At 38.5% G+C, this 27,076-nt stretch overlaps 1 protein-coding gene across 1 annotated transcript; it reads right to left on the bottom strand.

Moving 5' to 3' along the window:
- Nucleotides 1-14,641: 14,641 nt before the first annotated feature.
- Nucleotides 14,642-22,181, bottom strand: LOC149821175 (uncharacterized). The gene is made up of 6 exons (XM_089981910.1): nucleotides 22,092-22,181; nucleotides 21,913-22,011; nucleotides 19,886-19,971; nucleotides 16,307-18,403; nucleotides 15,533-15,725; nucleotides 14,642-15,442 (listed from the first exon to the last, which is right to left on the bottom strand). Exons 2-6 carry the CDS (start codon nucleotides 22,001-22,003, stop codon nucleotides 14,748-14,750), a joined length of 3,162 nt encoding a protein of 1,053 aa, XP_089838036.1. The 5' UTR covers nucleotides 22,004-22,011; nucleotides 22,092-22,181; the 3' UTR covers nucleotides 14,642-14,747.
- Between the last annotated feature and the right edge of the window lie 4,895 nt (nucleotides 22,182-27,076).

Genomic DNA, 27,076 nt, shown 5'->3' with positions numbered 1-27,076 from the left:
GGTTTTGATTTTAACCTCCATCCTCGTTTCATGTCCTCTATCTCCGGTCCAAACGGGGCGAGGTAGAGTGGGGGCCCATTCCCCCCCCCCCCCCCGATCCACTGTCATTCCTAATCGAACCTCAATTTCTTGTTTGGAAACTCTCTCTCTCTCTCTCTCTCTCTCTCTCTCTCTCTCTCTCACACACACGAAATGAAAGTTGATGACTTCTATATGCTTAGTTCTTGCATGAAATACTGGATTTGCATATAGATAGGTTGCTCCAAGATTATTACACCATAAGACCGGAGTTTTATCCTTCTAAACTCCAAGTTCAACCATTAATTGTTGTAGTCATAAGTGTTTTGATGCTAATGCCTTATATTTGACTTCAGTACTCGACTTAGCAATTGTTTGTTGCTAGTAGATCTTCGATCATCTGGGCATTCAGCCAATCTGCATCGATATAAGCGAAAAACACACAATCACTGGATCTGGATATCTGAAGCCCCAAATTAATGGTACCCTTGAGGTATCTCAAAATGCATTTCACCAAAAGCCAATGAGTTTTTGTTGGATCATGCATAAACTGGCATGTCTTGTTCACGACATATGATATGTCTGGTCCAATAAACATTGTATAACAATGCTCTGATATTGAGTTGAATCTATGAGCTTTTCTCCTTCATATTGAGATATTTGAACATTTGCTTTCGCAGGTGTGAAAAGGGGTTTGCACTTTTTCATACCTGTTCTAACAAGAAGATCAAAAATATATTTTCTTTGAGTCAATAAAATTCTTGCAGAGTTTTTAACAACTTTCACTCCCAAAAAGAAGTGTAATGGTCCTAAGTCTTTAATTGAGAACTCTGAACCAAATTCTTTGATGAGTCATTCAACCATAACATGTAAACTGCTACTTATTATTATATCATCAACATAAAACAAAACATATAGAGTCTCATTTTGAGAAATTTTGATAAAGAGAGATGTGCCAGCCTTTGAACTAATGAAGCCCAATTTTTTTAAATATAACATGAGCCTTTCAAACCATGAGCATGAAGCTTGCTTCAAACCATATAGAGCTCGATTGGGTCTGCAAATATAGTGAGGATTCTTCTTGCTTTCAAACTCTGGAGGTTGCGATATGTACACTTTCTCCTTTAAAAAACCATGCAAGAATGCATTATTTACATCAAGTTGATGTATAAGCCAATCTTGACTTATAGCAATTGAGATAACTACCTAAATAGTCGTGGTCTTGATCATAGGGTTATGTATCTCAAAATAGTTTACCCCTTTTTTGTTGGTTATATCCCTTAGCCACTAATCGAGCCTTATATCGAGTGATTGATCTATTTGCATGTTTTTTTTATTTTATATACCTATGACTGGTTAGGTGAAACAAGAGTCCACGTATCATTTATTATGAGAGTCTCATACTCTTCTCTCATGGCCAGACGCCATTTTGAATCTTTAATAGTCTGATTGAAATCAACAGGTTCATTATCTTGAATCAACTGACTAATTAACCCATAGCCAAAATAGTAAGGTGACGTCTCATAGTCTCTTGCCCTTAGGGTTCCATCTTGAGATCGTGTCACCATTGGATGTTTATGACCTTGAGGTGCCTCATTAAGAATATCAACATGCAGACCTTCCTCACTGTTAACTTCAAGCACATTATCTTCATTGTTAACATTATTATCAAGAGGTGGTTCCAAGTTTGATAATTTCAAGAAAGTTCTTACCTTGATCTTTTATATTTTGTGTCATCCCCTCATCGTGAGTTGATCCTGGAAACTCATATTGGAGGTCGGTTCTAGGTAGTGGTAGAATGACTGACCGATCATCAGGTTAGTTGAGTTTTCAAAACCTATTGTTTCATGTGATCGACCTTCATTGTGCCCATGTTTGAGTTGAAATTTACTTCTCAACCACTTAGAGACCTCCTCACTCGTAGACAGGCTTTTGTAATTCAGCATACATAAAGTTGTTTTCTTCAAACTGCACATGTCTGGATATGTATGTTTTTTTTGCAACAGGGTCAAAACACGAGTATCATTTATATAAAGAACCAACCCTAATGAAAATACAAGCCTTAGACTTGGGTTTCATTTTCGTGTTATTATAAGGAACAAGATACAGATAACATGTGCGGTCCAAAATTCTAATGTGATCATATGCAAGACATTTTTTTAACAGTAATTCATATAGAGTCTTATTCTTTGTATTTGAACTTGGCAACCGATTTATTAAATAAACTGCATTTCTGAAAGCATCTACCCAAAAATCAAATGGTACAGGTGAATAAAAGAGCATACATAGACCACTTTCTTTCACATGCCTATGTTTCCTCTCCACCACATTGTTTTGTTGTGGTGTATACATACATGTCACCCATCTTCTAATTTCATGATGATTTAAAAAGGCATCAAATTCCTTGTTAACAAAGTCGCCTCCACCATCACTGTAAAAAAATTTATAGAGTGCCCGACTTATTTTTCAACTATATTTTTAAAATTTTGAACACAACTAAAAGTATCTTATTTTTTCTCTAAAGGAAACAACAACGAAAACCGTAAAAAAATGTCAACCATCAATAGATAATATTTGTAGCCTTCCCTTGAATTGATCGGAGTTGATCCCCATAAATCAACATGAATAATTTCAAGAGGAGTATTAGAAACATAATCAACTCTTCCAAAAGGAATTGTATGCATTTTTTCAATCATGCATGTAGAACATAAACTACCATAGTTATTATCAATAAAATTCAAAGTCATTTTGTTTTAAAAGAGGTAAAGTTTTGTGGCCAATGGAACGACCCCAATCCATACCCTTTGAAAATGCGGAATATTTTTTTTCTATGCGGAAACCTTCCCAGAGATCTAGGGTCCTCACAGTTCCACTTTTCATTGGAAAGCCCAACCACCACAAACGAAGTTGCAATCATCATCCATAACAACCAACTAAAACTCTTTTATTAATGAACCAATAAGAGTCTCATACACAACTCAAAAGTGAAGTAACAACTACAGAAATTTAAAAGAACTAAGAGAAGCAAAAATAGAGCCACTATGTCCCCTGCTGAAACCGACAAGCGCAAGTATGACTCTCATCCATCCCCAGTAGTCAGTCCAGCCTCACTGTTCACCATGTCCTGTAAAAAACCAACAAAGTAGGGTGTCAGAACTGAAATTCTGAGCACAGCTACTTCTAAAAAAACCAGGTGAGAGAAAGAATATGGATATGATTTCATACAGTGATTTGAGTGAGTGCAGATATAAAGTTTGCAACATTCAAATATCCATGACTACCAACAATTGCATATGCTCACCAGCCAAGAATAGTAAAACAGTATCATATATCAGGAACTAAATAGTCAAACCTTGCAGCATGATTTCAAGAAGTAAATCATATGCTACCACCAAATCATGTCATGATATCAAGAATGATTCAAGCATGCATGATCTAATGCATAACAAAAAAATGCATGATTATGTGCAATGCATGATTTCTTTTGTTATCTTTCATTCAAGTTCCATCTTTCCATATGCATGCCCTATTAGATGCACACAACCTTAAGTTCCTCTTTTTAATTACTGTTGCCCGCGGATACACCAAACGGGTACAATCCTCGAGGTCAAGTAGGTTCCCAGGGTAGCTTAACACACAATTTGTATTTTATTACTGGGTTCCAACTTAGCCCTTGACCGAATCACCTTCGGAACATTAGACCTCCACATCTAATGTCGGGGACACAAGGGATACCCCACGCCCACGAGTGCCACTTCCTTGGTACCATAAACAACAGTTGTGTCAAACACACCACTCCCAGGTAAAGTGGCAGACTCTCTCTAAAACCGTGGTCAGGAGAAAGAAACTCAATATCGGGTTCAGGGGACCAGATTACAGCACACGGAGTTTTTGTATCCTCACAGTTTCCCCAAGACCGGATTTCTAAGATCCTCATACTCCAGATGAGATGTCTCAGAATGTATATTACACTGTTCTTATTCATTATATTTTTATTAAAGTTTATTCTTTAAGTTTGCAACACCATATGCAAAAGTAAAGTGAAAACCCGCATTTTCCCTTGCGGGGACCCATTCGGGACTCCAGCTCGTATAAACCACTAGAACAGTGTAGTAATGTGCCAAACCATCTTATGTGGTTTAAGTGATGCATTTAAAAACATAAATAAAATAAAACCAAACCCACGGCTCTCCAGACCGATGATGGTCCATTTAGGTCAACGAGGCATCACATCTCAAAACAAAAGTAGTATTTTATTTGTAACACTAAGCCAAAGTGCCAAAAGCATGTGCACTTATGAAATCATAAACCCAAATACATGCATGTCATTACTCATTCATATGCATTTCCACTATGTGTGTGTTACCTACATCACATACGGGTATTAACCCATCCATGATTTCTTTAAGTGTGTGAGTGTTCATATACCATTTCACATATTAATCAAGCGTACATGTTCAAGAATAATTACTAATGATTGAATCATGCTCACACTCATGCATACCATAATCATAACAGTCAAGTGAAAGCATAAACCTCCACGGCAAGTGCTTCCATGCAATCCAATACACAAGCTTTTAAATAACACATGGACTCTGAACAAAAGTATAATGTTCAGCTAGAGACGACAAAACAAGATACATTACATAAAAAAATTTCAGTTTTAGGTGTCCATCCTCCCTAAACAGTATAAAATGAACACTATTATAAACGGCTAACAAATTTCAGGTTATGTTTCAATGATCCCACGCTACATCTTACAAATTTTGAGCTTAAACCACGCTCAAGCACCATCTTATGCCAATAGACAACCTACAACATCACATTAGGTAATGCATGCAAGATCCTGTCGGACCTTAACAGTTCATGAACCTAGCAGCAGTGTATCACACTATTCATGCTTTAATGGTTTAGGATTTTGTATATTCATTTATGAAAATAGGAAGTCTGATTAACATCATTCGGCTAACTATGAAAACATATGGAAATCAGCCCTGCCAATAGAAATCAGGACATGCGTATATATATATATATATATATATATATATACACAGTCAGCTGTAACACATACTGACTTTTAGTAATTCAAAACATTGAATGGTGTTGCATCATCAAACCCATCTATTCCCTGTTTCAGTATACCCAACAGTGTTCCATTTTGAGGATAGCAAGATTTCAAAAATCCATTAACAAGAAATTGCCTACATGCATATAATCACACAGTCCCTTTTGATATCAAAATAACCAATATCAAACCGAAATTATGACTTCAATTTCTGGAAATCCAACATTCAGTTTTTAGATTCTCATTCTAATACCCAAATTAAGTTATATCATATAGCCTTTCATAAGTCTGGGTGTTATGATTTCAAATTTGAGTATTCAGCAGCAAGTATAGTAGTACATTATCATACTTATCAAAATATGAAGGAATGATATTCAGCAACCTACCGCATCAATGTATAGGGCTAGTATGAACATTTCCATAAAACCAACAATTTATTAATCACCCTTATTGTAACAGAACCCAATTACGCAGGCTGTTCTACCTCCTAAAGACATGAAATTTTTCTTTAACCCCATAGCATAAAAAGATCTGACTGAACACTTCATACTGATTTATATTATACGAGTGTAACCTGCCTAAATCAGGTTATATGTTACTCTCCATATGCACTTTCAAAATAAAGAACCCCATGCATAAATTCTTATACCCAAACTGAATTCGAAACCACATGGATTCGAGTTATCATTTCCAAGATCGAAAACCCCCAAATAAAGTTTTGTTTTATTTTGATAATGGCAGCCAAATCCCCGAAATCCTATTGATTAGGGTTTCCGTCAACCCTCATAACCTCCTCCCCCTCCTTTATTCATGCCAACTGAAACCCCCAAATCAAAGATTTGGGGTTTTCCCATGTGGGATTCACGAAAAATCCCCAACTACCGATTTTTCGTGGGACCTCCCCTCAAACCCACGCATGGACTCGAACCCATGTTCGATCCCTCACCTCGATTCCAAGAAGACCTGTACCTTTTTGAAGCTTTTTCGACGATCTTTCCGGCGATCGGAGGCTGGGGACGCAAAGCAAAGCCGGTTGGTGATGCTCCTCTCACTGTCGTGACAGGGTGCTCGCTGGAGGTCGGCGATGGTGGATGTGGGTTGCCGCAGCTTTTTTCGGCGATCTTCTACCCTCTGACGCACGCACAGAGAGAGAGAGAGAGAGAGAGAGAGAGAGAGAGAGAGAGAGAGAGACGAGGGACGAGAGATAGAGAGAGAGACGAGTGAAGAGGGCCCCCTCTCCACTCCCTTTTATCGGCCAAGACCCCCCCCCCTCCATGCCGAGATGGAGGGAGATCGGTTACGCCCTGCGTAACTCCCTCCTCTTGCCCCCTTTTCTTGATTCTATTAGGGTTTTATCGGGCAACCCTTATCGGGTTGCCCTTTTTTTTCTTTAAAAGGGTTGTTACATGGGTGCGGCTTGGGTCCGGACCCGAGACTCGTAACCCGATCCCAACGAGATGGATCCACAAGTTGGATCCAAATGGATCCAACTGTGGATCCTCGGATTTACTTTTAAAAAAATTAAAAATTTTATTTATTTAAGATTATACAATATATATATATATATATATATATATATATATATATATATATATATATATATATTAAAATATATATAGGTACATGGATCCGGTATGTGGATCCCAGACCCATCTACGCACCTCTTTTAAATAATTATTCCCTGAATTATTTAATTAATTAAAAATTATTGTACTTATACGTACATATCAGATTTATGAGGTAAATTTATTCGAAAAACCCCTTTATGGATCCTGGATCTGCAATTTGGATCCCAGGCCCAAATTTAGAAAAATGCACATATTCTTAAACAAATAAAATATCAAAAATTGAGGTTATTACACCCCTACCCCCTTAAAAGAATTTCGTCCGCGAAATTAAAATGTACTAAATGTGAGTAGTACCAAAATCAATTATCACATGAGTCCTAACGATTGACAACTAAGAAGATACCTTAGATCAGATCAGTCTGATCGTCCTGGGTGGTTGTCGTAACGGCATAAACCCTCCCGTTAGTCTTTCGCTGACCCTGTTGCGGTTGAGGTATCTGTCGCGGCTGCTGCAGTCGTTGTTGTCCTTCCTGAGCCACTTGCTTGTTCGGACAAAAAGGAGCAATGTGCTCTGGCTGTTGGCACTGAAAGCAATTTTCCTTGAACAACGGGCAAAAATTTAGTGGATGGTTCTTGTCGCACCTACGACATGTAGGCGGGGCCTTTCCTTGTTGTTGCCCATTATAGGTCTGCTGCTTCTTGCCAGCCTGAGTCTTTATGCTTGTAGGTGGGTCCTTCCTCTTTCCGCCCGAAGCATCCCCTCCATTTGTGCCTCCTTTTTGCGATACATTCCTAGATCTCTCACAGTCCTTGGTCAGAACAGTGGCTGACTCAATCGCATCGGCCAAAGTAGGAGGCCGACCTGTCAGGACACGAGTTCGCAACTCATCTTTTAGTCCGTGCACATACTTCGCCGCCCTAGCCTTCTCATTCTTGAAAAGGTTCGGGCAATACCTCTCGAGACTCTGAAACTTGGTAGTGTAATCTACCAGACTCATGGTTCTCTGAGTCAAATCAAGGAACTCTCGTTGCATCTGTTCCTCGGCGTAGGAGGGAAAGTATGTATCCAGAAATTCCTCCTTGAACACCCCTCAGGGAATCTCATCCCATTCGGCAAATTTCACCCTTCGCAAGGTGTCCCACCACTTCTTGGCATCGCCTTTTAGACGATACGTGCCAAAAGGTGTCTTTCTGTCCTCGGGGACAAGCAGGACGTCGAACGCTCCCTCTATTTCCTTGACCCAGCTTTCGGCAGCCTCTGGGTCTGCCTTTCCTGAAAAAGTTGGCAGATCCAACTTCAGGAACCTTTCAAAGGAAACGTCGCCCGTGTTTGAACCAACGTCAACAGGAGGATCACGCGTTGTTGCCTGCGCTGCTTGTGCTGCCTGAGCAACCTGTGCTGCCTGTATAGCTTGCGCAGCCTGCAAAGCCTGAGCAGTTTGAGTTGCTTGAGCCGTCATAGTCTCGGTCAGAGTGTGAATGGCCTCCATCATAAAGTCTCTTTGTTCTTGCCAGTTTGCGGGAGCAGCAGTAGAGGACGAAGCACCTCTGCGGGTATAATGCGACATCTACAATGCACACCTTTTCTACGAATTAGACTCTTACTTATCCTACCCCCTTAGGGTTGATCACGAACAAAAATCGTTCATGTAATCCCACCAAGACTTTTAAATCCACGTCAAAGAATATTGAACTATAATTACATTCAATTACACAGAATTCACATACTTTAAGTAAAAGTATTAAATAATCATACCAGTGAAGAAGACTGCTCTGGAGGACGAGTCACACTTGTCGACGCTTCAGGACAGGGCTCACATACCAAAGTAAAATTTTAATACTCAAAAGAAGATAAAATTGCAATTCTTTATGGTGGGCTCTGATACTAAACCTGTAACGACCCCAATCCATACCCTTTAAAAATGCGGATTATTTTTTTTTCTATGCGGAAATCTTCCCAGAGATCTGGGGTCCTCACAGTTCCACTTTTCATTAGATAGCCCAACCACCACAAACGAAGTTGCAATCATCATCCATAACAACCAACTAAAACTCTTTTATTAATGAACCAATAAGAGTCTCATACACAACTCAAAAAGTGAAGTAACAACTACAGAAATTTAAAAGAACTAAGAGAAGCAAAAATAGAGCCACTATGTCCCCTGCTGAAACCGACAAGCGCAAGTATGACTCTCATCTATCCCCAGTAGTCAGTCCAGTCTCACTGTTCACCATGTCTTGTGAAAAACCAATAAAGTAGGGTGTTAGAACTGAAATTCTAAGCACAGCTACTTCTAAAAAAACCAGGTGAGAGAAAGAATATGGATATGATTTCATGCAGTGATTTGAGTGAGTGCAGATATAAAGTTTGCAACATTCAAATATCCATGACTACCAACAATTGCATATGCTCACCAGCCAAGAATAGTAAAACAGTATCATATATCAGGAACTAAATAGCCAAACCTTGCAGCATGATTTTAAGAAGTAAATCATATGCTACCACCAAATCATGTCATGATATCAAGAATGATTCAAGAATGCATGATCTAATGCATAACAGAAAAATGCATGATTATGTGCAATGCATGATTTCTTTTGTTATCTTTCATTCAAGTTCCATCTTTCCATATGCATGCCCTATTAGATGCACACAACCTTAAGTTCCTCTTTTTAATTACCGTTGCCCGCGGATACAACAAACGGGTACAATCCTCGAGGTCAAGTAGGTTCCCAGGGTAGCTTAACACACAATTTGTATTTTATTACTGGGTTCCAACTTAGCCCTTGACCGAATCACCTTCGGAACATTAGACCTCCACATCTAATGTCGGGGACACAAGGGACACCCCACGCCTACAAGTGCAACTTCTTTGGTACCATAAACAACAACTGTGTCAAACACACCACTCCCGGGTAAAGTGGCGGACTCTCCCTCAAACCGTGGCCAAGAGAAAGAACATAAATATCGAGTTTAGGGGACCAGATTACAGCACACAGAGTTTTTGTATCCTCACAGTCTCCCCAAGACCGGATTTCTAAGATCCTCATACTCCGGATGAGATGTCTCAGAATGTATATTACACTGTTCTTATTCATTATATTTTTATTAAAGTTTATTCTTTAAGTTTGCAACACCATATGCAAAAGTAAAGTGAAAACCCGCATTTTCCCTTGCGGGGACCCATTCGGGACTCCAGCTCGTATAAACCACTAGAACAGTGTAGTAATGTGCCAAACCATCTTATGTGGTTTAAGTGATGCATTTAAAAACATAAATAAAAGAAAACCAAACCCACGGCTCTCCAGACCGATGATGTTCCATTTAGGCCAACGAGGCATCACATCTCAAAACAAAAGTAGTGTTTTATTTGTAACACTAAGCCAAAGTGCCAAAAGCATGTGCACTTATGAAATCATAAACCCAAATGCATGCATGTCATTACTCATTCATATGCATTTCCACTATGTGTGTGTTACCTACATCACATACGGGTATTAACCCATCCATGGTTTCTTTAAGTGTGTGAGTGTTCATGTACCATTTCACATATTAATCAAGCGTACATGTTCAAGAAGAATTACTAATGATTGAATCATGTTCACATTCATGCGTGCCATAATCATAACAGTCAAGTGAAAGCATAAACCTCCATGGCAAGTGTTTCCATGCAATCCAATACACAAGCTTTTAAATAACACATGGACTCTGGACAAAAGTACAATGTTCAGCTAGAGACGACAAAACAAGATACATTACATACAAAATTTCAGTTTTAGGTGTCCATCCTCCCTAAACAGTATAAAATGAACACTATTATAAATGGCTAACGAATTTCAGGTTATGTTTCAATGATCCCACGCTACATCTTACAAATTTTGAGCTTAAACCACGCTCAAGCACCATCTTATGCCAATAGACAACCTACAGCATCACATTAGGTAATGCATGCAAGATCCTGTCGGACCTTAACAGTTCATGAACCTAGCAGCAGTGTATCACACTATTCATGCTTTAATGGTTTAGGATTTCGTATATTCATTTATGAAAATAGGAAGTCCGATTAACATCATTCGGCTAACTATGAAAACATATGGAAATCAGCCCTGCCAATAGAAATCAGGACATGCGTATATATATATATATATATATATATATATATATATATATATATATATATATATATATATATATATATATATATATATATATATACATATACACACAGTCAGCTAGAACACATACTGACTTTTAGTAATTCAAAACATCGAATGGTGTTGCATCATCAAACCCATCTATTCCCTGTTTTAGTATACCCAACAGTGTTCCATTTTGAGGATAGCAAGATTTCAAAAATCCATTAACAAGAAATTTCCTACATGCATATAATCACACAGTCCCTTTTGATATCAAAATAACCAATATCAAACCGAAATTATGACTTCAATTTCTGTAAATCCAACATTCAGTTTTTAGATTCTCATTCTAATACCCAATTTCAGTTATATCATGCAGCCTTTCATAAGTCTGGGTGTTATGATTTCAAATTTGAGTATTCAGCAGCAAGTATAGCAGTACATTATCATACTTATCAAAATATGAAGGAATGATATTCAACAACCTACCACATCAATGTACAGGGCTAGTATGAACATTTCCATTAAACCAACAATTTATTAATCACACTTATTGTAACAGAACCCAATTACGCAGGTTGTTCTACCTCCTAAAGACATATGAAATTTTTCTTTAACCCCGTAGCATAAAAGGATTTGACTGAACACTTCATAATGATTTATACTGTACGAGTGTAACCTGCCTAAATCAGGTTATACGTTACTCTCCATATGCACTTTCAAAATAAAGAACCCCATGCATAAATTCTTATACCCAAACTGAATTCGAAACCACATGGATTCGAGTTATCATTTCCAAGATCGAAAACCCCCAAATAAAGTTTTATTTTATTTTGATAATGGCAGCCAAATCCCCCAAATCCGATTGATTAGGGTTTCCGTCAACCCTCATAACCTCCTCCCTCTCCTTTATTCATGCCAACCGAAACCCCCAAATCAAAGATTTGGGGTTTTCCCATGTGGGATTCACGAAAAATCCCCAACTACCGATTTTTCGTGGGACCTCCCCTCAAACCCATGCATGGACTCGAACCCATGTTCGATCCCTCACCTCGATTCCAAGAAGACTCGTACCTTTTTGAAGCTTTTTCGGCGATCGGAGGCTGGGGACTCAAAGCAGAGCCGGCTGGTGATGCTCCTCTCACTGCCGTGACAGGGTGCTCGCTGGAGGTCGACGATGGTGGATGTGGGTTGCCGCAGCTTTTTCCGGCGATCTTCTACCCTCCGGCGCACGCACACAGACAGAGAGAGAGAGAGACGAGTGAAGAGGGCCCCCTCTCCACTCTCTTTTATCGGCCAAGACCCCCCCCCCCCCCCCCTCTTACCCCCCCTTTCTTGATTTTGTTAGGGTTGCCCTTTTTTCCTTTAAAAGGGTTGTTACATGGGTGCGGCTCGGGTCCGGACCCGAGACCCGTAACCCGACCCCAACGAGATGGATCCACAAGTTGGAACCAAATGGATCCAACTGTGGATCCTCGGATTAACTTTTAAAAAAAATAAAAAATTCATTTATTTAAGATTATACAATATATATATATATATATATATATATATATATATATATATTAAAATATATATATAGGTACATGGATCCGGTATGTGGATCCCAGACCCATCTACGCACCTCTTTTAAATAATTATTCTCCAAATTATTTAATTAATTAAAAATTATTGTACTTATACGTACATATCAAATTTACGAGGTAAATTTATTCGGAAAACCCCTTTATGGATCCTGGATCTGCAATTTGGATCCCAGGCCCAAATTTAGAAAAATACACATATTCTTAAACAAATAAAATATCAAAAATTGAGGTTATTACAGCCAAGATGGCTAAGTCTTACATGCCAAACTTTGAATAAGGATGACTTTTCTACTGCAAATGCGGAATTCACCTTACGTATGTTGTCCACACATGTTGACTTTTCTGCTTTGCATTATTATTCCTTTCTGGCAATCGATCACATAAAAATCACAAGAATGAAACTCGAAAAAACATTTATGATCTTTAGCGAACTTGAAAACGAGTACCAAGATACTCCTATTTACTAGCCATGTTATTCTCAACCGCTGTCATATGATGTGATGCGTTACTATCCAGGTACCAGTTCGGATTTGACATGTTGTTTAGGGTCACAGCTGCAAATGCCTTAGGAATGTCGTAGCACTGACGAGCGGTATGATTTTTTCTTCAAAAAAAATGGCAAATAACTTCACTACGATTTTCACAATTAAACCCATCATGCTAATCATTTTCATTCTAATAGGAGTTTTGATTTTACCAACCAAAATTTCTATTCCGTCCACGACCACGATTACGATAAAAATTATTATGGCCTCTTCCTCTTTGTGTGAAGAATGTTGTAATTGTATTTTGGTCGTTAGCAGGAGGCTTAGGAACCAAGATCTGGAGACTCTTTTCTTGATTCAACATCTCATAAATATCAATAAAACTTGGAAGGGAGATTGAGTAGTAACTATTGCCACAAAACTCTCATAATCGAAAGACAAACCATTGAAAGTATAGCTAATTAAATCATCATCTAACACTTTCATTTAAAGAGTCTGCCAAGAACTTGACATCATTTAAATAATCAACCATTGGTTTATTATTTTTTTAAATATTTTATTGATCTCTTTTGAGTTGCAATATTCGCAAACTCGAGTGTGAAGCATAAGCACGTTCCAAGGCTATCTAAGCCGCACATGCTATTGGCATACAAATAATTTTGGAAAGAACGGACTCACATATTGTTGCCTTGATCCAACTTAGGGCCAATTGATCTGCCTTTTTCCACGTAGCATACTCAGGATTCAAAGACTGAAATGAATCGCTACCTTGGATGAATTCAGAAAGAGCTTGAGACGATCCATCAACATACTTGATCAAATCTTGAGAGTACATGATAGACTTTATTTGTGACTTCCACAATAGATAGTTATTGCCATCAAGTTTGATAGAGACCAAACTTGAAAACACATTCCATTAAATAGCTTGGTTTAGAACAAGCAATCCTTAAGGTGAAGTGATTGACAATGTCATTAGCTCTAATACCATGTAAGTGATAGATTCTAGATTGTTAAAAACACAATAAAATCTCACTCACACAATAAGAGACCTGAAACAATGGACAGTTTTTATGTGGTTCGGCGGGGTGCCTACATCCACGATTCTCCTTCTCACTCTATCCTCAGTGAGAGGAGGTTTCTTTTATATTTATATTAGTACAAAAAAACTATTATAAACAAAACATTTTATGAGAATCGGTTTTGCAAGAAGATAAAAATTTTCAAACTCTCCTAATTCCCTTAACAAACTTATCTTATTCTTCTCCTTTCCAAATGAGCTCTCCATCTCAACTGTCGATCTTATCCTCTCTGACTAACGATAAACTTGACATGTATGATTGCATCAATTCTGACATTGCAACTGGATCAACATTAACAATAATGACTAAACCCAACCATTTTACATCCCTAAGTCGCAACGGAACCACTCCCGATGCGGGGCTTTATGTGAATGCAAGTTAAGGCTACAATGTATCACGCTGCCAGCTGTACCAAAATCAGAGTTCTGAGAGCTTAGATTGTCGTGATCAAAGGTACACCTTTATTTAGAAAATTATTTTTTTCTAGTCCAAAGATTGCTTTACCAATGGCTAACCTATTCATTAGTTTTCCTTCCACAATTTAAACCGGGCTGACCCAAGTCACAAAGGGACGTCTTTTGAACCAAGCTGGACATGGACCTATAGCAAGTCCAGGCTCAAGAGGCCAGCCTAGAGAAAAACCTTGACAAATCCGGAGGGAATGAATGAAATGAATGTTGAAATATACGGTAGATAATGATGATTTTTGTGTCTGTAACCTGGCAAAATGACTCTCAGCAAGTAATGCTGAGCCTTTATTGATTTCATGGAACTATTCACCGTGTCCTTACACTCAGAAAAATGTGGTCTTAGTGTGCACTAAGTTCACCAACTATTTCTACCGTGAGGTCGTGAATCAGAGCTCGCTCAATTTTCGTGGCGATCACATCAACATGATCTCCCAATTCAAGCCATTCATCATCCCCTGTCAAATCCTTCCTCACCATCATCTCCATAAGCTCTTCACCATAATCTGTCTCGTGGCACCGCATGGCCTCACCAGTGTGGATTAGCTGCCAGAGCTCCTCCACCAACTGCCACCCTCCCCACCGTTGCCGCATCCTGCTCCTAAACCTCACTTTTGACCATGGACGCATCTCCGGAGATGGCCTGAAAATTTCCTTCAGGCCTGCATTTACACGATCAAATAGAAGCCTTCTTTCCGACCGCAGCACCCTCATGTCTTTGGCATTTGCAGCGTGCAACTTCTCCTGCTCGCTGTATTTCTTATCTAGTTGTTCAAACAAGCGTGGATTTAATGGGCATTCAGGTGAATACCATGCCTTTGACAGGCAATCTTGATCACCACAAAAGCCTGAACTCATTAGTGCATCGCGTAAGAATGAGAACTCGATGTTCTCTTCTTCTACAGATTCTGCTTGATCCAAGTTGCTGCAGCCACCGTCTGTGTAATACTCGTCAATTGATGACCCAAAGTCTTCCGAGTCTTCTACATCTTTCTGCGACGATTCCATCCTGAGAAGATGCAGTTGTTTGCGAAGCCCTGGTATGGAAAAGAAAAAGTAGACCTTACATAAGAATAATTGGCAACTTTCAAGCTGAGCAGACACAGCAGCAAATTGCTTGAACATACCGTCAAGACCGGCACTAATCTTGTTAAAGCATTCTGAACTGGAAAACTCTTCTTCAAAAGGTGGTTCCAGGATGGAAACAGGACTAGGCTGTTCTGCAGTCTCTTTGTGCAGAGAGTCCTGTCCAGCACCATCAGGTGCAGCTTGGGGCACGGAAGGTGGTGATGCTGCTAAAGACTGTCCTGATGAAGAAACCTACAGCACAAAATTTCAACTGAAATCAGAACCTATGGATCAAAAGGTTCTTATTTTGTTTCTGCTGACAGATGCACTACGAGTTCACTGAGAGCATAAGAGCAAAACATCAAATGAGAATCAAAAGCAAAATAACATCAGAGGTGACGCATAATTTGGGATTGGAAAATACAGTCAATCAACACGTCAGACCCAGATCGGATTTATGTAGTTTTGCACATAACCCCAACTATGATGATGGGTCAGCTGGATATGTTACAACTGCAGCCCAACTCAGATCCATGTCGGAAACATCATCCATGGGCCAGTTCCATCCTGATTTCTGATCAGGGTGACGGACAGGTCCATAACATGGTCCTAATCCTAGGTCAGGTTGACCTGACATCAAGGCATTCACACATGTCATTGACACCAGACAGCTGGACTAGTGATATACAATTGCTGAAAATCAGAGAAATAAAAGGTAAGCACACAACCAATTCAGATAGTATGAACCTATTGAGTGTCAACTATCCTCACCTGATATGAAAACATGCAACCTACTAAGCAGTTATTGACATGAGATACAGATGATAACAAACCTCAGCAATACTATTGTCGGGATCAGGTGAAACAGCACAGGCATAACCTTTCTTCAAATTGATTGCATGAATCGATGGCTCCAAATCTGGAGATAGAAATTTATCACGGCGGACAGAGGCTATCTTAGAACAGCATTCAGCAACTGATAGAGACTCCTGGAGCTGCTTTGTATCCTCTGTGAAATCACTGAACATCACAGAGCACTTGTTAGACAAAACTCTTTTGTCATAGGTTCTCGTCATACCACCTAAACTTGAGCAATGATGCATTTTCAAGCAATCATCCCCCGATATGACATGGTCATCTTTTGGCTTCTCTGACTGGGTTGAATGAGATCTGTAACCATTCAAACCCCAATTTCTGGTGAAAGGTTTCTCCTTCAAACTAGGGTGCCATCCTGGCGAAATCACTTCTCGTGCAATCAGATCATTTGCAATGTCATCAGCAGAACCAAATTTGTCAACTGCTGCTGAAAGTCCACACCCTTTACTTGAAACTGAAATTGACATTGGCCTCAGTAGGTTTGTAGGATAACCCTCCTGCCTAAAAGCCCTGCCACTTCGTCCTTCACTGCAGCCGCAGCCTGTCAATGCCTCTTTCCCAGTGGAACTATCACTGGAAACATCCTGGCCTATCATCTCCCCCAAAGTAAGCAAAAGTTTTCCCTTTACACAGTCTGTTTCTGGCATGCCTAGCATTTCACCCAATGTACTGGAACTACCACGAAGATGCCTTACTTCACTCCTGTAAGCTGTCTTCCACCTATCACAGACGTGCTTCTTAGCTTCCATGCTGAGAGGTGACTCCGCTGGATAAGATGAAAAGGAATTCAACTTGTTATTCGGTTCACGTAACCATTGGCAAGGAGAAAATAGTCCTGAATCATCAACAAAGTCCCTCCTCGACGAGTTGTAGGAGAGCTCATCTCTAGTGAGGACACTGGATGGCATCAATGGCATGTCAAAGGAGCTTCTGCCAACACTTTGTCTTAATTGCCTTGTGACTTCCCTAGCTATTTCCCTTGAACCCCGTGTCCTTAGTCTGACTGATTCCTCACTCATTCTTGAACTGTTTTTGGATAATTTTTGCCTGTCAATAGTTTCCTCACACAAATACTGGCTGGTAGATCCTCGAACTCTGTGCATTCTGTGGTTGGTACAGGTACATTGTAAAGGCAAAACTCTAGGCTCAGGTAGCGACTTATAGTGACTAGGCTTCAAAACAACTATTCTTGTAGGCATTGCATGGTTGTCACCTTTCTGGCTCGATTGGCATGGTTTATGTGAAGGATGAGCACAAGTTCTTCCACAGGAAAAATGAGCAACATTGTGGCCCAGTGGATAGCTACCACTGCTTTTCTGCATATTTATCCGCCCTTCAGTCCTCTCTGACTTCCAGTATATGTCGTCATTAGTGTAATTCTCTGAAAATTCTACTTCCATGCTAGTCTTTGATGATCTTAAAACTGTTATATGGTTTGATGAAGAAGGGGATGGGACAGACTGCAAATTGTGGAGATGCTTTGTGAATAATGAGTCAGGCTCTTGAAGGGCCCTTGGGAATAGATCTTTATTAGAATCCAGATTATCCAGTGTGTCATGAAATTCTTTTGAATGCCAAAGCTTCTCATTGGTTGAGATACCTTTTGCATCCATACATTTTTGCCTTAAAAATGCGCTATTAGATTCTGACAGCTTTGAGCTTGCCATGCTACTCTGATGTCCTGAGTAACTTAGTTTGTGGACCTTTGATATCTCCTGGACTTCAAACACATCTTTAAACTCTTGGTTTTCCATGACATGCCTATGGGACGGATGGAATTTATGTGATATGTTTTTTCCATGATACTGCTCATAACCATGGAGCAATGACTCATATTGGTTTTGCTGCTTCTCAAATGTTACTTCCTGATATACATTTTTGGAAGTTTTTCTCTTCTGCTTCGAGTTTACTTGCTGTGCAGGTAGTGCATCAAGACCCATCAATCTCGCAATTAGACTCGGAGAACGACGTCTGGACTCTGTCTCTTTGTACATCTCTTCAGCAATGAGCATCTTAATAGGCTTCAAAGAAGATTTCCTCGGATCATTTCCAAGCTGCACAACATGCAATTCTATATCTGATAAGTACGTGATTACTATCAATGAAAAATTAATTTTAAATGACTGATATACTAAGCAACCTGTTAAAAGCAAATAAATGATATGGCACTTCAATTTCCATGGTTAAAGAAACTTGCTTAAGAAAATAACAATAAATTCCATGCAATTCAACAGTTACAAAGTAAATTCTGACACACAATAACACATTCTGAAAGGATGTAACCTAGTCAGCATCTTTTCCAACTAATTCTCATTAAGAACATCATAACGTCTATGTTTCCATGATCAAGTGGAACGGAAAAGAAAAGCAGACTGAAACCCACTGTTCACTTCTAAAATCAGGAGACTTCTGCATCACTGTATCTCATTAATCTTTTTTTCTTTTCTTTCCTCAAGGGACAATTATTTCATACATTATGTTAAATTGATCATATCCTCCAACTATGGTACCCAGACACTCCATTTTGCCCTTCGTACTCATGTCGACACGTGTATCCCCGGACATGCCATTTTACCCTCCTCACATACAAGTTTGTATTTAATTTATAATTATATTTTCAGTTTATAACTTTATATTTTCAATATATAATATATATTTTAGATATAGCATATATATTTAGATTATATTCAGTTTATTTTGTATTTATGTGATATTTAATATATATATATATATATAGCCATGTCCCCGTACCCACATCTTTTGGAATTGCCGTGTGTTGTACCCTTCATACCCGTACCAAGGTGACATAGTCTTCCAGTTACCGAATGTTCTTTCTTCAAAAGTTCTAGTCCAAGTCAACAAGAAAACCTATTTGTCTACTCTGGGTTTGTTGTTCAGAAGAACCACATATATGACAGACCATAGCAATGGAAAATGAATGAAGAGCATGGTGTTTGTTTGTACCAGTATCTTCAAACGTGCTATTTGTCATCCGCATTCAAAATTATAGACACATAACATAATTTTCTGTGTCAGTGTTTCAATAAAGATCTGCAACATATGATGTGCAAATACGCAATATAGTGAAGAATGAAATCATATTATGCAATAGATATTATGATACTATGAACGGAATGACCTTTATTGTTGCTATGCATGGAGATAATATTTAACATGGTTCTTAGCTACAACCCCTACATCTTCATATATCAGTTTCATAAGCCAAGGTTGGCCAAATGAATCCAAATTTTCCATGTCCAGCATTTGGAGTTGGACCCATTGCTCCACCCCCCAATATGATCAAGTTACATATAAGAGACTAACTTAGATAAAGTCACACAAGTCCATTAATTTTTAGGATGCATACAAAACACAACGAATGCCAGTGCACCTAGTTCTTGTTTGGTTAGCAATTTGCCAAAAGAAGCACTGAAATTAGTGATTATGTAAAATCAGAACCACAAATGAAATCCAAGACCCACATAATCTGATACCTATTTCTATGAAAAGTGTAAAGGTTATTGAAAGTGCTTTACCGGTTTCCTAGAACAATCAACATCACCAAATGTAGGATCATGCATCTTTAATGTCACATTCATTTGTTTTCGTTCAAGTCCATTACCTGAAAACAAACCATATAATCAATGATATACTAACAAGACTTCAGATAGGAAAAAGAACAGAAGAAAATGATAAGTTTCTGGGATGAAAACTTCAATGAACATTCTTTCACAAGGAAGATATTGGGTTTCTGAAACTGATGCAACAATAGTGATAACAGTTTTGAAGCCTATTCACAAAAATGCAATATTTTGTTGTTCAAAGCAACCAAAGCCTGGAAAAGTATAGAACAGCATAATGTAAGTTCTTATGCAGAGAAAAGAAAAGGTGGGGTATAAAGGTTAACAGGTAAATGTTTGTCTGTACTACTGCAGCTTCAAGCATCCAGTAAGCATTGAACAAATTTCATGGAGATCATTTCCTACAGGATGAAACAAAAGCTTGCTCACAGTTAAACAACATTTCATTTCGTACATGCAAAGTAGATTTGACATGAACCCAGTAAGTAAAAGCAGATATTAAGGATGCTATTTTATGAAAATTCCCAAGGTCGTTGATACCAACAATAGCCATTGATGCGGATCTAAGATAGTAAGAAAGTTATTTACTGAAATTGCCCCACTTATTCAGACAAAAAGTTGTGGAACCAGCAGAACAATAGTCTCAACAAGTATCAGGGAGGAACTCAATTTGCACGACAAGATACAAGGGAAACTTCATACACTCAAATAAAGGCCCACATGGCTGCTATTTATTGCTTAGTAATACTGAAGCAAGAATGACTCAGTGCCCTCAAATCCTTCTGTGTATGGAGACCTACCCCACAACCACTTAATCTTCCAAATTGTAGCATTCATAAGAAGAAGAAGAAGAACAGCAACAACAACAACTTCTACCATGAACAGATGAGAAGAATAATTGTTCCATCATTTTTGGGAAAAGCCTACAAGATGACAATATATACTGGCCATCAGCTGCGGACACAAAAAAGAGCTAAATAGGGCTACCAGTTTGCATGCCTATCGAACAATACATCTGTCAAACTATTCCCTGTTAACATAATACCGCAGTCATTCCCCAAAGAACCCTCCAGCTGTATGCAATCACTCCACTTATAATTGCCATCGTCATTGTTCCTGCTTCCTCATCTTCACTCATCTAGACAACTCTCAATTCACCAGGCTCATTACAAATTAAACAACAAGAAAACTCTTCGAAGCAATTTCAAGACAAAAACTCGAAGGCTATGGCTGCAAAGTAAACAAACGCCTTTGCTGAAACACTCAGAAAGAAAACAGCAAAAAAGAAAGGGAAAAAAAGATGCAATACTACGAACGAAAACTTCAAACAAAAGAAAAGAAAGTGATCGTGAAACATCGTGTGGGGCCGCCGAAATTATCTCACACATCGAAAACAGGAGAAAACTCTAAGAGTGGAAGATAATAACAGATCAACGCATATGTACAGAAGGTCGTGACAAGCATAATCAACCGAAACGTCCAAAAATCAAGGTACGGAACTCAGTCATTCCTCGAAAAAAAACAAAAAGAAAAATTCACCATGAAGAACGCGGAATCAGTTGGCCAGGAAAAAACGAAATGCAGAAAATGACAAACAGTTTCCACAAATTTTTACACGAAAAAAACATCAGTAAATTGCAAGCTTTTACGGAACAAAAAAAAAACAAACAATTTCTTATTAAACATAACTTATTAAATTCACGAAGATCATACTAAATATCACAAATTCCACCGAATAATCAAGAGAAAAAAAAATACTCCGATCACACGCATTTCAAGCAAAAAACAAAAATAAATTTTGAATTTTTGCCTATTTCCACACGCAGACACAAAAAGAGAATAAAAAAAGGGAGAAACCAAAGAGTCAGTCGAAACCTCAACAACAACAACACGAAGTTCACAACAGAGGACGAGATCTTAACATGAAGGGGTAAAAAATCTGAGAAAAGAAAACCACAGAGGACAGAAATCCTTGCACCGACCTTGACCGATCGAGAACGTGCTTCCGGAACTCTCTAGAACCTCCTTCTTCCCTCGCCTGTACATTCTCTTCTTCCGATGAACGTCCGCCATTCTCAAGCCTGATCGAAAGTAAAGAAAATGGATGAAGCAATTAAATGAAGAGAGAGAGAGAGAACGGCTGACTCTGAAGCTCACTCACGTCGCACGCCGAGCGACTTCCCGGCAGCTCACCGGAAGCCGAAGCTTAACGAAACAGTAAAAGAAGCGGCAGAAGAAGTGGCAAGAGCAGCAGCAACAAGCAGAAGAATCAAACGGAGAAAAAAATAAATCAAGAAAGACGACGACTCAGAACCGTCAAAAGGTCGACCGACGGAGCGCCCGTCGACCGCTCACCGCCTCTCGTCTAAGCATTCCCTGGCGACTCTTCCGAAGCGGAAGCCGGACGAAAGCGAAGAAGCAGCGAAAAAACGAAGAAAGACGACTCAGAATGTCCGAGAAGCCAAGGAAGAAAGCGGCCTCCGTATGTCACTCGCCACCACTCGCCGGAGATCTTCCTTGCCACCAGCCGGAAGCCGGAATTCGGATACCCGTCGATGCCATATTTTTTAAAACGGACGAGAGAGAGAAAGAGAGAGAGAGGTGGTAAAAGGAGTTTAATTTGAAAAAGAAAGGGCAAAAACCCGGGGGATTAGGGGAAAAAAGGTGAAGCGGAAGAAACGGGGGAAGATGGAGAGAGAAAGGTAAATAAATTAATACTCTCTCTCTCATCCTTTGCTTTATTATCTTCCCTTGGCTTTGGCGGTATTGAATGTCGCTCATAGGAACGGAGAGAGAGAGAGAGAGCGTGTTTCTTACGTAGCTACAAAAATCTCGTTATCGGGAAAATATCGTCTAAGGAAAATGTCACGATATTTTAAAAACGAATTTTTTACACAATTTTAGGAAAATATCAGTGAATATAAATACATAAAAAATAGCAAAAAAGCATAAATAATACAAAAATTAGGAAAAGGCATTTTTATCATGTAATTATTGGATTAGAGAAACACGACTTTTTCAAAACAAACGATATTTTGAAAATATCAGGTTTTTAGTATAATTTTGCCTTTAAAAAAAAAAACATTTGTGATAAAATCATTTGTGATCATGTTCTTCCACCCACCGTTGTCTCTCTTGCCCAGGAGTCTTGGTTCTGAAAGTGTGACTACCAATGTCTTTTTTTTTTTCTAGGACAGTCTTGACAAAAAAAAAACTGCCACCGCGGACTGCGCACCAGTTGGTAAAACCCTAGAGGTTGCCGTTGTCCGCCATGGAGTACACCTGGCTCCGACATTGCGGCAAGGGATGCCACTGTGGGTTTCAAACTAGTGACATTTTGTCAACTTAGTGACATTTACAAGTCGCCCCTACCAAATGAGTGGAGCACATTGTGGGCAAAACCGTGCTTACCAATGTCATTAATGGTATTTTTAGGAAAAAACTCATTCCATGCTAAAATGTTTGGTTTATCAAAGAAAATATTGGAAAAATAAGAATATGAAAATATAAAAACATATCAACAACAACAACTACGCCTTCATCCCAAAACAATTGGGGTCAGCGATATGAACCAAAAAAGAAATTCATTTTGGGTCTTCCACATGAATCCTTTTCCTCCAATCATTTCTATCCAATGTCATGTCCTCGGTGAGGTTCAAAGCATTCATATCCTTTCCTATCATCTTCATCCAAGTCTTCCTAGGCCTACCCCGACCTCTTTTAACTAATATATTTTTCCATTTCTCCAACCTTCTAACTGGAGCATCATTAGGCCTTCGCCGAATATGTCCAAACCACCGTAAACGATTCTCTCGCATCTTATTTTCAATGGGTGCAACACCTACCTTCTTACGTATCTCCTCGTTCCGAATCTTATCTTTTATTGTATTTCCACACATCCATCTAAGCATTCGCATCTCAGCTACACTCATTTTTTGAATATGATGTCTCTTGGCAGCCCAACATTCCGTACCATATAGTAAAGCGGGTTTAATAGTCGTCCTATAAAACTTTCCCTTCAACCGCAATGGCATTCTACGATCGCACAGCACTCCAGTTGCACTTTTCCATTTCATCCACCCAACCTTTATCCTATGATTTACATCTCCATCAATTTCTCCATACTTTTGAATGATGGATCCCAAATATTTGAAATAATCATTCACCGGTATTTCTTGCTCACCAAGCTTCACTACACTCCCATCACTACTTCGTTGCTTACTAAACCGACATTCCATATATTCAGTCTTACTCTTACTCAACTTAAAACCTCTAGCTTCCAATGTCTGTCTCCATAATTCTAACTTAGCATTAACCCCAGCTCTAGACTCATCAATCAAAACAATATCATCAGCAAATAACATACACCACGATACATTTTCTTGAATTGATCTCGTAAGTTCATCCATCACTATCGCAAATAGAAAAGGGCTTAAAGCAGATCCTTGATGTAACCCAACCATTATCGGAAAATTGGTTGTCACCCCTCCACAAGTGCGGACATTGGTTACTACTCCTTCATACATATCTTTAATTATACTAATGTACTTGAGAGAAACACCTTTCTTCATCATTGTTCACCAGAGAACGTCCCTAGGTACTCTATCGTATGCCTTCTCTAAATCAATAAAAACCATATGCAAATCTTTGTTCCTCTCTCTATATCTTTCAATAAGTTGTCTAAGAAGATGTATAGCTTCCATATTTGATCTTCTAGGCATAAAACCAAATTGATTCTCTGATATCATGACAACCTTCCTCAACCTAGACTCATTCACCCTCTCCCAAAGTTTCATAGTATGACTCATGAGTTTTATACCACGATAGTTTGTGCAATCTTGTATATCACCCTTATTCTTATATAAAGGCACCAAAGTACTCTTCCTCCACTCATTAGGCATCTTATTTGTTTGCCAAATCAAGTTAAAAAGATTTGTCAACCATTCTAAACCTTTCTCGCCCAAGCATTTCCAAGCCTCGATATGTATACCATCTGGGCCAACTGACCTTCTTGATTTCATTTTCTTCAAAGCCTCTGCAATTTCTTTCTTTTGAATCTTGCGCATGAAGTCACGATTTATCTCATGAAAAGGAATGGAGAAGTCTCCAATATATATAAGGAGGTTTATGACAAGTTGGATACCAAAGAAGGCGAGAAGGATATTTATAGGCTTGCAAAGATGAGAGATAGGAAATCGAGGGATTTGGGTATGGTTAGATGTATCAAAGATGAAACGCAAAGGGTTTTAGTCAAAGATGAGGAGATTAAGGAGAGATGGAAAGATTATTTTGATAAGCTATTTAATGATAGTCATGCTCAAGATCTTGGAGACTTCTCCATTCCTTTTCATGAGATAAATCGTGACTTCATGCGCAAGATTCAAAAGAAAGAAATTGCAGAGGCTTTGAAGAAAATGAAATCAAGAAGGTCAGTTGGCCCAGATGGTATACCTATCGAGGCTTGGAAATGCTTGGGCAAGAAAGGTTTAGAATGGTTGACAAATCTTTTTAACTTGATTTGGCGAACAAATAAGATGTCTAATGAGTGGAGGAAGAGTACTTTGGTGCCTTTATATAAGAATAAGGGTGATATACAAGATTGCACAAACTATCGTGGTATAAAACTCATGAGTCATACTATGAAACTTTGGGAGAGGGTGATTGAGTCTAGGTTGAGGAAGGTTGTCATGATATCGGAGAATCAATTTGGTTTTATGCCTAGAAGATCAAATATGGAAGCTATACATCTTCTTAGACAACTTATTGAAAGATATAGAGAGATGAACAAAGATTTGCATATGGTTTTTATTGATTTAGAGAAGGCATACGATAGAGTTCCTAGGGACGTTCTCTGGTGGACAATGATGAAGAAAGGTGTTTCTCTCAAGTACATTAGTATAATTAAAGATATGTATGAAGAAGTAGTAACCAATGTCCGCACTTGTGGAGGGGTGACAACCAATTTTCCGATAACGGTTGGGTTACATCAAGGATCTGCTTTAAGCCCTTTCCTATTTGCGATAGTGATATAAAAACATATCATTAATAAAAAATTAAAAACTTGTTTTATCACATTAGTATGGGGATAGATAAAAATGACATTTTAAAAAAATGATAGAAGTTCTGAAAATACTTTCTTTTGGGAGCATTATATCAACATTTTTCATAATAATATGTCACAAATGACTTTCACCATAGTCACAAATCTTATTATATAGATTTCTCGTCAAAGAAATATTTCAATAAATTAAAAAACATTTTTCTCTAGAAAATGTAAACTTCAACATCTTAGAGTTTATTGAAGAATGTGATATCTCACATTCACTAAATACTTTACATTTTCTCCTCTTTCTAATATTGCAAAGTGTTCTTCTAAATTATGGCATGTAAGTAGTGATTTTGATTCCAAAAGCAATATTGTCAAAATACTATCGCCAACGATTCAGGTGAATCGGCCGATACCGATTCTCAAGTGAATTGTTCTGAATTGGTTGAAAAATAATTAGAAAATATTTTGTGTCAATCAAAATGTGCATGCATTAAAACTGCGAAAATAATAGTAAAACAATAAAAAATTTAATTTTAGGCATTTTTTACATTTATTAAAAAATTGCCGATTCATGTTAGTATCGTATCGATACTACACAAGTCGGCCAATTCAGCCCGATTCGCACCAATACTAACAACATTGTCCAAAAGTTTATCGTACTTTTAAGAGCTTTATATATGGCAGGGTTTAGTTGTTTGGGGTTGATACTGGAATTTAAAATATTAAAATTATATAAAAACATAATTAGCGTGATAATATCATGATAAAATTATTGCATTTTAAAAATAATTTATAATTGTGATAAAATCACCAGATTTTAAAAAATTGGCAGATATTTGTAACTAAAGTGGTATCCCATGTGGTAAGCGGGGTCCACTGCCAATCTGAAAGCCCAGGTTCGAATCCCTCTGCCACATAGGGGCTTAAGAGATATCTGGTAGGGGTCTGCCTAAACCCAGCTCGCCTTTCAAGAAAAAAAAAAGCTTTCTACATGGGTTCTTACCTCCCACACCTAAATTTGTACTATACCAGTCTACATGGCGTCCGTGTTGGATGGTGGTGAGTAGGCAGTTAGTTTGCTTATATGTCCTCTTCCT

Source organism: Nuphar pumila, chromosome 12, assembly GCF_984573655.1.
Source record: "Nuphar pumila chromosome 12, dmNupPumi1.hap1.1, whole genome shotgun sequence".
Classification (NCBI taxonomy): Eukaryota; Viridiplantae; Streptophyta; class Magnoliopsida; order Nymphaeales; family Nymphaeaceae; genus Nuphar; species Nuphar pumila.
The sequence above is the reverse complement of the archived record's forward strand: the minus strand, read 5'-3'. Positions and strand labels throughout refer to the sequence as shown.